Below are 14295 nucleotides of genomic sequence, written 5' to 3' on the forward strand. Positions count from 1 at the left end.
GATTTACTTATGTGGTTAATATTTCAGCAAACAAATGTAAGTTGTAGCACACTTAATACATATTTTATTTCCAGGTTGTGTCTGGTGGAGTTGCCTGTAACCAATACATAAGAGAAGCATTGTCATTATTGTGCACTAAGATGGGATATAAGCTTTTTTATCCACCACCAAAACTTTGCACAGATAATGGAATTATGATTGCTTGGAATGGAATGGAAAGATGGAAAGCCAAGAGTGGTATTTTATATAACAAGGATGATATTGAAGCCGTTGGTTTTCAGTCCAAGTAAGTTTCTAAAGATAAATGGTGAACAGATGCCTCAGGAAATTACATGTAGGTTTATGTAAAGTTGGTGGTCATATTAGTTTGATGAATCTTACCTCCAGGTTACAGTGCTCATCTTCAAAGCACAAAATCGATATTTAACTAAAGAAAAAATTACAGTCTCTCCTCCGGGGTAACCCATGTTGGAGCCCCAACCCGGGGGTGTACCCCCCTAAATGGAGCTCCCACAGCCATATCCCACCATTTGGTCCTCACAATATTTTTATTGACATGAGTGACATGATGTCAATAACAAAGTACAGTAAATTTTCAATATTAAACTTACCCGATAATCATGTAGCTGTCAACTCCGTTGCCCGACAGAATTCTACGGGAGGGATACGCCAGCTATCACTATACTAGAAGGGGGTGTACTCACAAGCGCCACCTGTGGCCAGGTACTACAGTACTTGTTGTTGACGCCACCTCACTTTTTCCTCTGTCGTGCTTCCGGCAAGACGTTCTTGGATACGCTTATGATTTTGGAGTATTGTTCACGGTTTGGTGAAGTATTTCTCTAAAATTTGCAGCTATTCGCTATACTAGAAACTTCTATATTAGCTTAGTTAGCTTTTGGAATTAATTTTATGGTGACGAAGAGAGTATGAACTCTCTTTCACCTTTAAATGGCCGACCCTTCCCTTAGACGGAAGTGTTGGTGTCTAAGAGAGTATAGACTCTCTTTCTTAATTTTGCTTAACAAAAGTTATAGATTTTTTTTTTTATATCTCTCCGCCTTTTATAGGCCTCTTCGATTAACTTCCTTTTATTATAAAATTATTAAAATTAATTTTTATATATTCGACCTTTCCTAATGGTAGGCGGTCTTTTCTTGTACCGAAGTTAATTAACATTGAGCCCGTCATTTCGGTTTTACCTGTTAACATATTATGCTATTTTAATGTTTTTGAAAGAATTTCTTTGATAGTCTCGTACTGTTTTCAAAGTTGAACTAACGTTTTGTTTTGTCTCTGCAGTTGTTGACGTTTCAGAACGTTCAACTTGCGCTCTATCGTTACGATAGAGAGAGAATTTTCACGGTGTCACGTTGCAGTAAGAGTAACCGTGTCTAGCGTTTTGTTCATTCTTTCTTAACTTAATGGTTTTAATTCTACAAAGGAACTTTTCATTTTGGGAAATATTTTCCTTTAACAATAATATGTTTTAACGATATATATGATTGGGCTCTTCTCTCAGGTTCTAAGTCAAGAGAGAGAGAGAGAGAGAGAGAGATAGAGACGGAGGGAGAAAGAGGAGGATAAACGTTTCGTTCAAGCGAGTAACGTTGTTATCGTTTTTGCTCTTCTCCCTAGTCTCTTTAGGGGAAGAAGGTAAACGTTTCTAGAGTTTTTCTTGTTCTCAAGCTTTATGCGGTGAGAGATTTTAAACGTAGTTTATTTGATCTAGTGTTTAGTCTCCTTCCAGCCACTGAATTATTTATCTTTCATTAGATTTTTCTGTTACATTGTAATTCTGTTTTCGCAATTACTAACTTTTGAGAAAGGATAGAATTGCGTGTTTCAGGTACAACCACTTAAAGTTTCGAGTTCAGTGAAATAAGTGCAAACAGAAAATCAAAGTGATAAGTGATTAGCGCAAAGTGTGTCAGTGTTGTGCGTGAGGGTACTTCTGTGCGTGCCAGTCGTCCTCCCAGTCCGGGACCTCTTGCAAGCTCCCAAGCCCAGGGGAGAAGCAATGTCGAAGGGCAAAAGGGTTCGGCAGGCCTTGATCGGCGCACAGAAGTATCCTCGGTGGTTGCGGGCGTGTCTTAAGAGACCGTCACTCCCACCCGCAGACGATTGAGCCCTTATTTTGCTCGTCTGCAGAAGAAATTTCGGGGAGAAAACGCTGGTCTCAGGTCTCAAGACCTCTTAAACGTAAAGTCCAGACCTATGCCAGACGTACGAAGTTAGAGTTCAACAACCCGGATGCAGTCATTGGGTTAGCTCTGACTCTCCTCAGTCTCAGGTGACTGCACTCCGCCTAAGAGGAGTAAGGTTCTGCCACAACAGATCTCTGCTGTTAAGGCTTTACCTCAGCAGACCTTAGTGTCTGCCGACCCCAAGTTGACTCTACTGCAGCCCATGCAGTCACAACTTGCGGTCTTGATGCGTGAGTGTCAGGCTGAGAAGGTTACACCTCCTCCTGCGATCGCTCCGCCTGACCGCAGTACTGCCTGCCAGGCGTACGATGTTGAGGCTCCTCAGGATACCTTACCACGTTCTGAGTTTACTGTTTCCAGTGGTGTGCAGCTCCCTCCGCCTTCCTTAAGGCAACCTCAGCAATGGGAACAGGAAGCTTATACCTTACTTCCTCCGCTTCCACTTGCAGTTCCACCAGTGAGGCAACACTCTCTTGAGGTACAACAACCTCTCCCATCCATGAGTCAGTCTCCTCAGCTCTCGCTGCAGCGAGCTCAACCCTCCTCAAGGCAAGCACAACACCTTAGCCTTGCGCCTCAGGAACCTCAACTCACGAGACAATTACTGTGTTCTGCGCAGCCACTACCTCATCGCTCACAGCTCACACCTCAGGAACCTCAACTCGTTCCTCAGGAACTTGCTACTGCGCATCCGCCAACCACTCAGCAAGCGCAACCCTTGAGGCAGCAACCTCATGCTATGAGTCAGCCACCTCAACGCATGCATCTGCCACTTTTTCCTCAACTTGAGAAATAACAAATGACAATAATAACACCTCATTACTTTCATAACTTGCATTTGTAATCATATACATGTATGCCTACACAAACATTATAATGGAGGTTATTTGTCTTACTTATATAAAAATATATATGTATTCCTTGCAATATATTTTTAACAATATCGCAAAATATGGCAAAATATCTTCAAAACAAAAATGAATCATGAGTTATGAATGTAAGGTAAATATTATGTTGATATTAAAACCCCATGCAAGCATGCATGAAGCACTCTAGCACTGGTCATGGAATTTCTGAGAAATGTTAAACGCCATGCAACACGCTCTGCTTACCTTACAGCATGCTCTACATACAGCATGCTCTGCATACAGCATGCTCTGCATACAGCATGCTCTGCATACAACATGCTCTGCATACAGCATGCTCTGCATTCAGCATGCTCTGCATACAACATGCTCTACATACAGCATGCTCTGCATACAACATGCTCTGCATACAGCATGCTCTGCATTCAGCATGCTCTGCATACAACATGCTCTGCATACAGCATGCTCTGCATACAACATGCTCTACATACAGCATGCTCTGCATACAGCATGCTCTGCATACCTTTCCGCATGCTTCTCAGTCATACATCTTTGGTTGTTGCCAACTCACTAGACTGTCAAGCAGTTTCATAATGTTGCCTTCTAGTCTGCTGCTTTTGCACCATTGAAACCCTCACTGAGAGAACTTAACTTTTCTCGGATATGGTCCCTGTAGATGAGAAAGTGCTTTTCTCCCTCCTTCTGATATTCCCTTGAGGACTCTGTCATTTGGAGAGGAGCCTTTAGCTGCGTAGCCTCCTATGGACTTTTATTTAAGCATAACATGCTTCCAGGGAAGGTAATGGTTCCACTTCAGTCACTAACCCCGTCTGTTACCACACCTGCTCCCATAGACCTTGAGCTGTGTTGCAAGACATACAGTCCAAGCTTAGTCCTTGTTAAAGGATTTTTTGTTTACGGAGTCAGTGTGTCACTGGGAAGACGTTCAACAACCAGCAGAAGTGACTTGTTGTGACGCAGTGCGGCAACCTCAGCAACCCGATAAGGAGTTGTCTGTACGACCCAGACAGTCTAGACAGCTTCGGGTTGTCACTGTACTTCCTCGCTTCCCCATGGTTGACAGTTCACAGACTGTGCAGCAGTACCATGATCTTGTGTCCGGCTCCGTCAGACGACTGGCTTTTAAGAGCTCCCACAAGTCGTCGCTGTCTGGAGATTCTCAGATGGACTATGGATCTGACCAAGGAACTGGGCCTCCTGGTCAATTTTGAGGAGTCTCAGCTCATCCCATCCCAGACCATTGTCTCCCTGGGTATGGATCTTCAGAGTCGAGCTTTTCGGGCTTTTCCGTCGGCCCCAAGGATCTTCCAAGCCCTAGAATGCATCCAGAGCATGCTGAGAAGGAACCGATGCTCAGTCAGGTAGTGGATGAGTCTAACAGGGACACTTTCATCGCTGGCCCTGTTCATCGTGTTAGGGAGAATCCACCTCCCCCCCTTCAGTATCATCTAGCTGCTCACTGGATAATGGACATGACGCTAGAGACGGTCTCAGTTCCTGTTTCCGAAGAGAGGAGGTCTTCTCTCGCGTGTTGTAAGAACAGCTTTCTTCTCAAGGAAGTCTACCTTTGGCTGTTCAGAAACCCGACCGCCGTCTCCTCTCGGACACATCAGACACGGGCTGGGGTGCGACTTTGGACGGACAGGAATGATCGAGAACATGGAATCAGGAGCAAAGGACACTTCACATCAATTGCAGGAGTTGTTGGCGGTTCTTCTGGCCTTGATAAACTTCAAGTCCCTCCAGCTTAACAAAGTGGTGGAGGTGGACTCTGACAACACCACAGCCCTGGCTTACACCTTCAAGCAGGGAGGGACTCTTTCGTGAAGTTGTTCTAGATCGCAAGGGACCTCCTCATCTGGTCTAAAGATCGAAAGCTCACGCTGGTAACGAGGTTCATTCAGGGCGGTATGAATGTCATGGCAGATCACCTCAGCCGGAAGGGTCAGGTCATCCCCACAGAGTGGACCCTTCACAAGAATGTTTGCAGCAGACTTTGGGCCCTGTGGGGTCAGCCAACCATAGATCTGTTCGCTACCTCGATAACCTAGAGACTCCTATTGTATTGTTCTCCGATTCCAGACCCAGCAGCAGTTCACGTGGATGCTTTTCTGCTGGATTGGTTCCATCTCGACCTGTATGCATTCCCGCCGTTCAAGATTGTCAACAGGGTACTTCAGAAGTTCTCCTCTCGCAAAGGGACACGGCTGACGTTGGTTGGCTCCGCTCTGGCCCGCGAGAGAATGGTTCTTAGAGGTACTGCAATGGCTGGTCGACATTCCCAGGACTCTTCCTCTAGGAGTGAACCTTCTACGTCTACCTCACGTAAAGAAGGTACACCCGAACCTCCACGCTCTTCGTCTGACTGCCTTCAGACTTTCGAAAGACTCTCAAGAGCTAGGGGCTTTTCGAAGGAGGCAGCCAGAGCGATTGCCAAAGCAAGGAGAACATCCACTCTCAGAATCTATCAGTCTCAAAGGGAAGTCTTCCGTAGCTGGTACAAGACCAATGCAGTTTCCTCAACCAGTACCACTGTAACCCAGATTGCTGACTTCCTGTTATATCTAAGGAAAGTAAGATCCCTTTCAGCTCCTACGATCAAGGGTTACAGAAGTATGTTGGCAGCGGTTTTCCGCCACAGAGGCTTGGATCTTTCCACCAACAAAGATCTACAGGACCTCCCTAGGTCTTTTGAGACCTCAAAGGAACGTCGGTTGTCCACTCCAGGCTGGAATCTAGACGTGGTCCTAAGGTTCCTTATGTCATCAAGATTTGAACCTCTCCAATCAGCCTCTTTTTAGGACCTCACATTAAAAACTCTTTTCCTCGTGTGCTTGACAACAGCTAAAAGAGTAAGTGAGATCCACGCCTTCAGCAGGATCATTGTTTTCACATCTGAAACGGCTACATGTTCCTTGCAGCTCGGTTTTTGCTAAACGAGCTTCCTTCACGTCCTTGGCCTAAGTCGTTCGAGATCCCAAGCCTGTCCAACTTGGTGGGGAATGAACTGGAGAGAGTACTTTGCCCAGTTAGAGCTCTTAGGTACTATCTAAAAAGGTCTTAACCTTTACAAGGACAATCAGAAGCCTTATAGTGTGCTATCAAGAAACCTTCTTTTCCAAGTTCTAAGAACTCAGTTTCTTACTATTCAGGCTTCTGATTAGAGAAACACATTCTCATCTGAAGGAAGAAGACCTTGCTTTGCTGAAGGTAAGGACACATGAAGTGGGAGCTGTGGCTACTTCAGTGGCCTTCAAACAGAGCCATTCTCTGCAGTGTTATGGATGCAACCTATTGGAGAAGCAAGTCAGTGTTCGCATCATTCTATCTCAAAGATGTCCAGTCTCTTTACGAGTACTGCTACACCCTGGGACCATTCGTAGCAACGAATGCAGTAGTAGGCGAGGGCTCAGCCACTACATTCCCATAATCCCATAACCTTTTAACCTTTCTCTTGAATACTTTTTATGGGTTGTACGGTCGGCTAAGAAGCCTTCCACATCCTTGTTGATTTGGCGGGTGGTCAATTCTTTCTTGAGAAGCGCCGAGGTTAAAGGTTGTGATGAGGTCCTTTAGTATGGGTTGCAGCCCTGTATACTTTAGCACCTTTGAGTTGATTCAGCCTTCCAAGAGGAACGCTGCGCTCAGTAAGGAAGACGATCTTATTAAAGGCAGAGTAACGGTTCAAGTCGACTTCCTTACCAGGTACTTATTATTTCATTGTTATTGTGGATAACTGATTATATGAAATACGGGATACTTAGCTATCCTTTAGTCTTGTACACTGGTTTTTCACCCACCCCCCTGGGTGTGAATCAGCTACATGATTATCGGGTAAGTTTAATATTGAAAAATGTTATTTTCATTAGTAAAATAAATTTTTGAATATACTTACCCGATAATCATGATTTAATTGACCCACCCTTCCTCCCCATAGAGAACCAGTGGACCGAGGAAAAAGTGAGGTGGCGTCAACAACAAGTACTGTAGTACCTGGCCACAGGTGGCGCTTGTGAGTACACCCCCTTCTAGTATAGTGATAGCTGGCGTATCCCTCCCGTAGAATTCTGTCGGGCAACGGAGTTGACAGCTACATGATTATCGGGTAAGTATATTCAAAAATTTATTTTACTAATGAAAATAACATTTTTCCTTGTACGGTCCTGTTAAAAGTTCATCACTCTGTTTTTCTTTTGTTATTTTAAAGCTCTGTAGTGACTGGGTTATTCAGTCAAGTTTTGATCTACTTACCTGATGTTAGTAATTTTATTTTCAACATGATAGTTTATGAATACTGATACCTTACTACTGCACAGGTTCAATAGCTGTCTGCCTTGTAAACAATCAAATATTTTTATTGATATATTTACATGTATAACATAAGTAAAAATGGTTGCCTTTTGGGGATACAGTTCCTTTAAGTATACCAATGGTTCTCTTGATCCAGATGTCGCACTAAGCTGCTTTGATGAAAGCCAGAAATCTTTTTAATCTAATCATGTTCTGTATGTTATGACCACATTCTCCTATTGTTTGGTACATTTTCATTGACCAAAAAATGTGCTAACCGAATGCCATATTTTCTATGATGGAATTAAGGAAAAGTGGATGGTCATATTCTAGCTTTCAAATTATTTAGTACTACAGTAATGCACTATCTTCAACTTTACGTAGGCTAGGATTAGAATATAACTTGTATAAAAAAACAGTATAAAAAACTGCAGTCGTAAAATTTTATATTAAAATCAATCATACGAAATTGAAGTAAAGAGTTAAAGATGACAAATTCGGAGATAATTTGTATTTTTCCTAACCATACAAACCTTAGCTATTTGCATTGGGTTTACTTTCGGAGTAGCTGAAATTGACGAGCCAATAGATTTTAACGAGGGTTAACTACCCCCGTGCTAGTTAGCGGGGATAGGGGAAGGGGTAGCTTGCTACCCCTCCCCCCTCACACACCGGTGATTTGCTTCACTTCACTTAGAGGTAGGACTTGACTTGGGGGACAGGGCTGGCGGGCAAAAAAAGCTAAGGTTTGTATGGTTAGGAAAAATACAAATTATCTCCGAATTTGTCATTTGTTCCATAACCGAAATACAAACCACGCTATTTACATTGGGTGACTTACCCCTTAGGAAGGGTGGAAAGTCCCCAGCCTTACTGGCTTTGGCTTTACCCGGGGACTCCGACTCCGAGTGAGTATTACTCAAGAGAGGGAGTCCCTGTACCTCAGAAGTTCCTTGCTCCGCAAAGAACGAGTGGCCTACGTAAGTTGTGTGTGGAGGAAAAAGCGTGACTCGTCCTATGAAGTTGACCTTGAGTCATTTAGATAGGAATCTAGGCTAGGACGTTCCCAATACCACCTCGTCAGGGTATGGAGGACGCGACAGTATTAAACTTAATACTAGGAACACAAGGGAGCGTGGTTTACCTGCAGAGGTTGAGGTCAGCTATGCGTAGACCAGGATGCTGCTTTCCCCAAGAGAGGGGAGGATGAAGAAAGAAGTAAGGGCCAGACATACTCTTTCATTCACGCAGACTAAAACCAGGTAACAACGCCCTCAACCTACTGCTACTTGTCCATCAAGGAGCCTGAGGTTAGACCAGCTGTTGTGCAGCCACCACAGGGCCGATAGAAAATGTATCGAGGCTCCTGTGGGTCACGTCCTGCAGGTAGTGGGCTGTGAAGGTCGTTTGACGCTTCCAGACCCCAGCTTGAAGCACCTGCGTCACAGAGAAGTTTTTCTTGAAGGCCAGGGACGTAGCGATGCCCCTGACGTCGTGTGCCCTAGGGCGACGTGACGGAGGAGGGTCCGGATTCAAGGCGTGGTGGATGACCCTTCGAATCCAAGCCGAGATGGTATTCTTGGTGACCCTCCTCTTCGTCCTGCCTGTGCTAACAAACAGTGCTTGCACGCGAGGACGAACTGCAGCTGTTCTCTTCAAGTAACACCTCAGACTCCTCACTGGGCATAATAGCAGATGGTCTGGGTCGCTTGTTACAGAACGGAGACTCGTGACCCTGAAAGAGTCGAACCGTGGGTCCGGCACTCCAGGGTTCTGAGTCTTGGCAACAAACTCAGGGACGAACCTGAACGTTACCTCCCCCCATCCCCTTGAATGGGCGACGTCGTACGAGAGACCATGAAGTTCACTAACTCGTTTGGCAGAGGCCAACGCGAGCAGGAAAGCCGTCTTCCAAGACAGGTGGCGATCAGAGGCCTGGCGTAATGGTTCGAAGGGAGGTCTCTTAAGAGCCCTGAGAACCCGAACCACGTTCCATGGAGGAGGTCTCACTTCCGACTGAGGGCAGGTAAACTCATTGCTACGTATGAGTAGAGAGAGTTCCAGCGAGGAAGAAATGTCCACTCTTTACAGCCTAAAAGCCAAGCTCAAGGCTGAGCGATAGCCTTTCACCGCTGAGACCGAAAGGCGCATTTCCTCCCGCAAATAAACAAGAAACTCCGCTATTGCTGGAATAGTGGCATCGAGTGGAGAGATACCCCTCCCACGACACCAACCACAGAAGACTCTCCACTTCGCCTGGTAGACTCCCTCAGAGGACTTTCGCAGGTGCCGAGACATTCTCTCCGCAACCTGTTGCGAAAAGCCTCTCTCCGTGAGGAGACGCTGGACAGTCTCCAGGCGTGAAGCCGAAGCGAGGCTACGGCTTTGTGGAAGATGTTGCAATGTGGCTGTCTGAGTAGCTTGTGTCGTGGGGGAAGTTCTCTCGGGAGCTCCGTCAGGAGCTGCAGAAGGTCCGGGAACCATTCCGCGTGATGCCATAGCGGAGCTATCAGGGTCATAGACAGGTTGACCGATAGTCTGGTCCTGTTGAGCACCCTTCTCATCAGACAGAACGGTGGAAAAGCGTACACGTCGATGTTGTCCCACCGTTGTTGGAAAGCATCTTGCCAGAGTGCCTTGGGGTCCGGGACTGGGGAGCAGTACAGGGGCAGTTTGAAATTCAAAGCTGTCGCGAACAGATCCACCGTCGGGGGAACCCCACAAAGTCAGGACTTTGTTGGCTATTCGAGGATCCAAAGACCACTCGGTACTCACTATCTGCGAAGCCCTGCTCAGACTGTCGGCGAGCACATTCCTCTTGCCAGGAATGAAGCGAGCTGATAGTGTTATCGAGTGGACTTCGGTCCACCTCAGAATCTCTACTGCAAGATGGGATAGCTAATGCGAAAAAGTACCTCCCTGCTTGTTGATATAAGCCACTACCGTGGTGTTGTCGCTCATCACCACCACGGAGTGACCCGCCAGGGTCCTTGGAACTGTTGAAGAGCCAGGAATACGGCCTTCATATCTAGCAGGTTGATGTGCAGGTACTTTTCTGATTCTGACCAAAGGCCTGAGGTCCTCTGGTTCAGAATGTGAGCCCTCCACCCTTCTTTTGACGCGTCCGAAAACAGTGTCAATTCCGGGGGAGGACGAGAAGATCCAGTCCCTTTCGCAGGTTCTCGTCGACCAGCCACCACCGCAGGTCCGCCTGTTCCGAGGGTCCTATCGGGACCAGAAAGTCTGGGGAATCAGATCCTTGATTCCACCGGGACTTGAGCCGCCACTGCAGGGATCTCATCCTGAGACGGCCGTTTGGAACCAGACGAGCCAGGGAGGCTAGGTGACCTAAGAGACGCAACCACGATTGGGCCGGAAGTTCTTCCCGCCTGAGGAAGGGTTCCGCCACCCTCCTCAGCCTTGGTATCCTGTCGTCTGATGGAAAGGCTTTGTGGAGATTGGTGTCTAACAACATGCCTAGATAAACCAGTCGTTGCGACGGCTGCAGAGAAGACTTCTCGAGATTTACCAAGATCCCCAGATCTTGGCAAAGTCCCAGGAGCCTGTCTCGGTGTCGAAGAAGGGTCGACTCCGAGTCTGCCAGGATCAGCCAGTCATCCAGATATCGGAGGAGAAGGATGCCGTTCCTGTGCGCCCAAGACGAAATCAGGGTAAACACTCTGGTGAACACCTGAGGTGCTGTGGAGAGACCGAAGCACAGCACCTTGAACTGGTAGGTCTTGCTGTCTAGGCTGAATCTCAAGTACTTCCTGGAAGACGGATGGATTGGGATCTGGAAGTACGCGTCCTTCAGATCCAGTGTGCACATGAAGTCTTGTGGTCTCACCGCAAGTCTGACCGTGTCCGCTGTCTCCATGCTGAACGGAGTTTGCTGGACAAACTTGTTCAGAGCTGAAAGGTCGATGACAGGTCTCCAGCCTCCAGACGCCTTCTTAAAGAGTCGACTGAAGAAGCCTGGGGAGCTGTCGACGACCTCCTGGAGAGCATCCTTCTTGAGCATGGTCTCGATTTCTGCCCGAAGGGCTAGCCCCTTTGCCGATCCCATGGCATAGGAGCTCAACGACACTGGACTCGCTGTCAGGGAAGGTTGAGATGTCGTGAATGGGACGCGATAACCTTGGCCGATCACGGAGACCGTCCAAGAATCGGCCCCATGTTGCTGCCACCTGTTCACGCAACTTTGAAGGCATCCCCCTACAGGTGGACACTCGGGGGGACTGCCACTCCTAGCGTTTGGCCTTGTCCTTGGCAGGAAAGGGCTGGGGCTTAGACACCACTTTCTTAGCTGGTGGCGCCTGCTTTGGTGTCCTGCGAGGCTGCTGCTGGTCTTACTGCGGAGCTGGAGGCTTGTAGGGCCGAGATGCAAGGGCCCTTTGGAGGAGGGAGTCCTGGCTAGACTTCCTCCACCTCTCAGCTGTTCGTTCCATATCTTGGGGCTCAAACAAATTTTCCCCAAGGATGGAGGAGTGCCTGAGCCTGCAGACATCCACGGCGGGGACCTTCGGGTGGATCTTCTCGGTCACCGCATCACGACGCTTCAGCACCGAGTTGGCCCACAGGATGGTAATCTGATGTGCCAGGAACTCGATGGAGCGAGTGCCCGAGAGGAGGAAGGTCTCCAGGGCCTTCCTATTGCCCTCCTTAGACAGATCCTCGGAGCGCAATAGGATGCCCAGAGAACCTAGCCAGACATCCAGCCATGAAGTGGTCTGCATGGCACACTTCGCGACCTTCTCGTGGCTCAGGATCTCCGACGCCAAGAACGTCACCTGCCGGGCGGAGAGCTTCTCAAGAGGAACTCCCCTAGTAAGCTCTTCCACCGAATGGTGGAGGGGAAGCGCGAGGCTAGACTCCCCCATGATCTCAAAATACCTCCTCTGCTGGAGACGAGGAGGTGGAATGAGTTTGTTCCCGGCAGAGGAACGACTGGAGGAGGCGAGTACTGCGAGCTGAGCGTTGGCCCTGTCTCTGGCACTCTTCCCCCCTTGGGACCAGGGCAGAGCCGCGCTGGCCTTTGGGGGCTTCTGAGTTCCATAGACCTGGTCCAGGACCGTGTCCTTGCCTTCACGAGGGGCAATCACCGGGTCCATGAACCCGTTGAGCTGTCTCATCAGGCCCAAGACCTGCCAGAAGGCATGCTCAGACCCCTGCTGCTCTCCTCCCTGCGGACTGGCAGCTAAGTCTCCTGTCCCCCGGAAGCTCTTCCTGGGGAGACACGTGGACGTTCTCCCGGGGTCTGGCTGGTTCCTGACGAATTCGTGAAGAAGACTTCGGAATCTTGGAGTCCTTGGGTTCCCTCCTGGACGGGATACAAGATTCCAGCAAAGAGGTCTGGTAGGCACCTTCCACGTGAGACGATTCTCCTCCACGAGGAGGCGACTCCCCCCTTGGTGCCGAGGGGGAGACCGCCGCCTCGCTGGACTCTCCTGAGGACGGAAAGGCCTCGTCTACGGGAGAAGGAGAAAACGACTGCGAAGGGGACGGTGCCTTCCTGACGGACCTCTTAGGAACCAACTTCTCCCTGGGAGAAGTCACCACGAAGTCCACTCCTCTCCTTCTCTTCAGCGGGGGCGAGGCCGTCTTTGGCTTGTGTCCTAGATCGGCGAGTGCCGGCATCATAGCCTTCACTAACGCCCGCATCAGAGGACCAAACCATGACTGCCGAGATACGGACACAGGGTCCGTAATTCCCGCTGGAGGGAAGGGGATCGGACGACCCTTCGGAGTGGACACCACTGGACCTGCCTGCAAAAAAGAAGGGGAAGAAAGTTGCCTTGACCTCTCCGATGATCCTTCCTTGTCCTGCGAAAGAGACCTGCCCTTAGGCGGAGGCGATCCCGACTGTGACCTGGCGACACGCGTCCATGCTGCTGCCACGAGCTGCAGAACCCGACGTGAACGGGGGTCACGCTGACGCTCGCGCGGGGGCGTTACCAAAGAGTCGCATGCGAGGGGCTGTTGGAGCGCTGGCGCGTGGGCGAACGAGAGCGCTCAGGAGACCGCTGAGGGCCAGGAGAAAAGTACAGCGCAGGGGACCGAGCAGGGGAACGATGGTATCCTGGAGACCTGTGACGCGTGGGCGAGCGATGGCGAGTCGGCGATCGATGGCGCGTTGGCGAACGCTGGCGCGCAGGCGAGCGATGGCGCGTCGGCGAGCGATGGCGCCTAGAACGCACAGGCGAACGACCGCGCGTGGGCGAGCTGATCGCAGGAGACCTATTTCTCTCCAGATCCGCTGGGCGCTGACGCGTAGGAGAGCGCTTGCGCGCAGGCGATGGATCACAAGGGCGGTCTGGAGATCGCCGGTGCTCAGGGGAGCGCTGACGCGCTGGAGATCGTTGACGCGCAGGAGATCGCTGACGAGCAGGAGAACGTTGACACGTCGGAGATCACTGGCGCGCTGGAGATCGCTGGCAAGCAGGAAGACGACGCGTAGAAGACTGCGCAGGAGCTATCGGCGCGACGCGCAAAGGCGAACGCTCACGAACGGGCTCAGGAAGAGGAGACGCGTGGGCGTGCAGGAACTCTGGATGTACGTGCAGGAGACCGTGCGCATTGCTGTGCCGGAGAAAGATGACGAGCAGGAGACCGTGCGCATTGCTTTGCCGGAGAAAGATGACGAGCAGGATCGCGAGGGCGAGGAGGAGTTGAGTCCTTGCCCGTGTCCCGAACTGGAGTTCTAGGGCGCGTGGGCGAGCGTGGGCGCACAGGGCGCGTGTCAGGAACTGGAAGTGCAGGTGCGCGCTGACGAGCAGGAGATCTTGTGTGCTCAGAAGACCATTGGCGGGCTGGGCGCGCAACAGGAACAGGAGGATGTTCGTTGTCCACAGGAGAGCGCTGGCGAGCAGTGGGGCGTTGACCATCAGGAGAGCGCTGGCGAACAGGAGAGC

At 49.5% G+C, this 14295-nt stretch overlaps 1 protein-coding gene across 2 annotated transcripts in view; it reads left to right on the top strand.

Moving 5' to 3' along the window:
- The window catches only part of Tcs4 (Threonyl-carbamoyl synthesis 4), a 101162-nt gene that overhangs the window by 85326 nt on the left and 1541 nt on the right, over positions 1-14295 (top strand). For both annotated transcript variants that reach the window (XM_068361094.1, XM_068361095.1), the window contains exon 9: positions 75-286. In XM_068361094.1, the coding sequence (XP_068217195.1) occupies positions 75-286 (212 nt within the window). The remainder of the gene's footprint in view (positions 1-74; positions 287-14295) is intronic.

This window comes from Palaemon carinicauda, chromosome 37, assembly GCF_036898095.1.
Source record: "Palaemon carinicauda isolate YSFRI2023 chromosome 37, ASM3689809v2, whole genome shotgun sequence".
Classification (NCBI taxonomy): domain Eukaryota; kingdom Metazoa; phylum Arthropoda; class Malacostraca; order Decapoda; family Palaemonidae; genus Palaemon; species Palaemon carinicauda.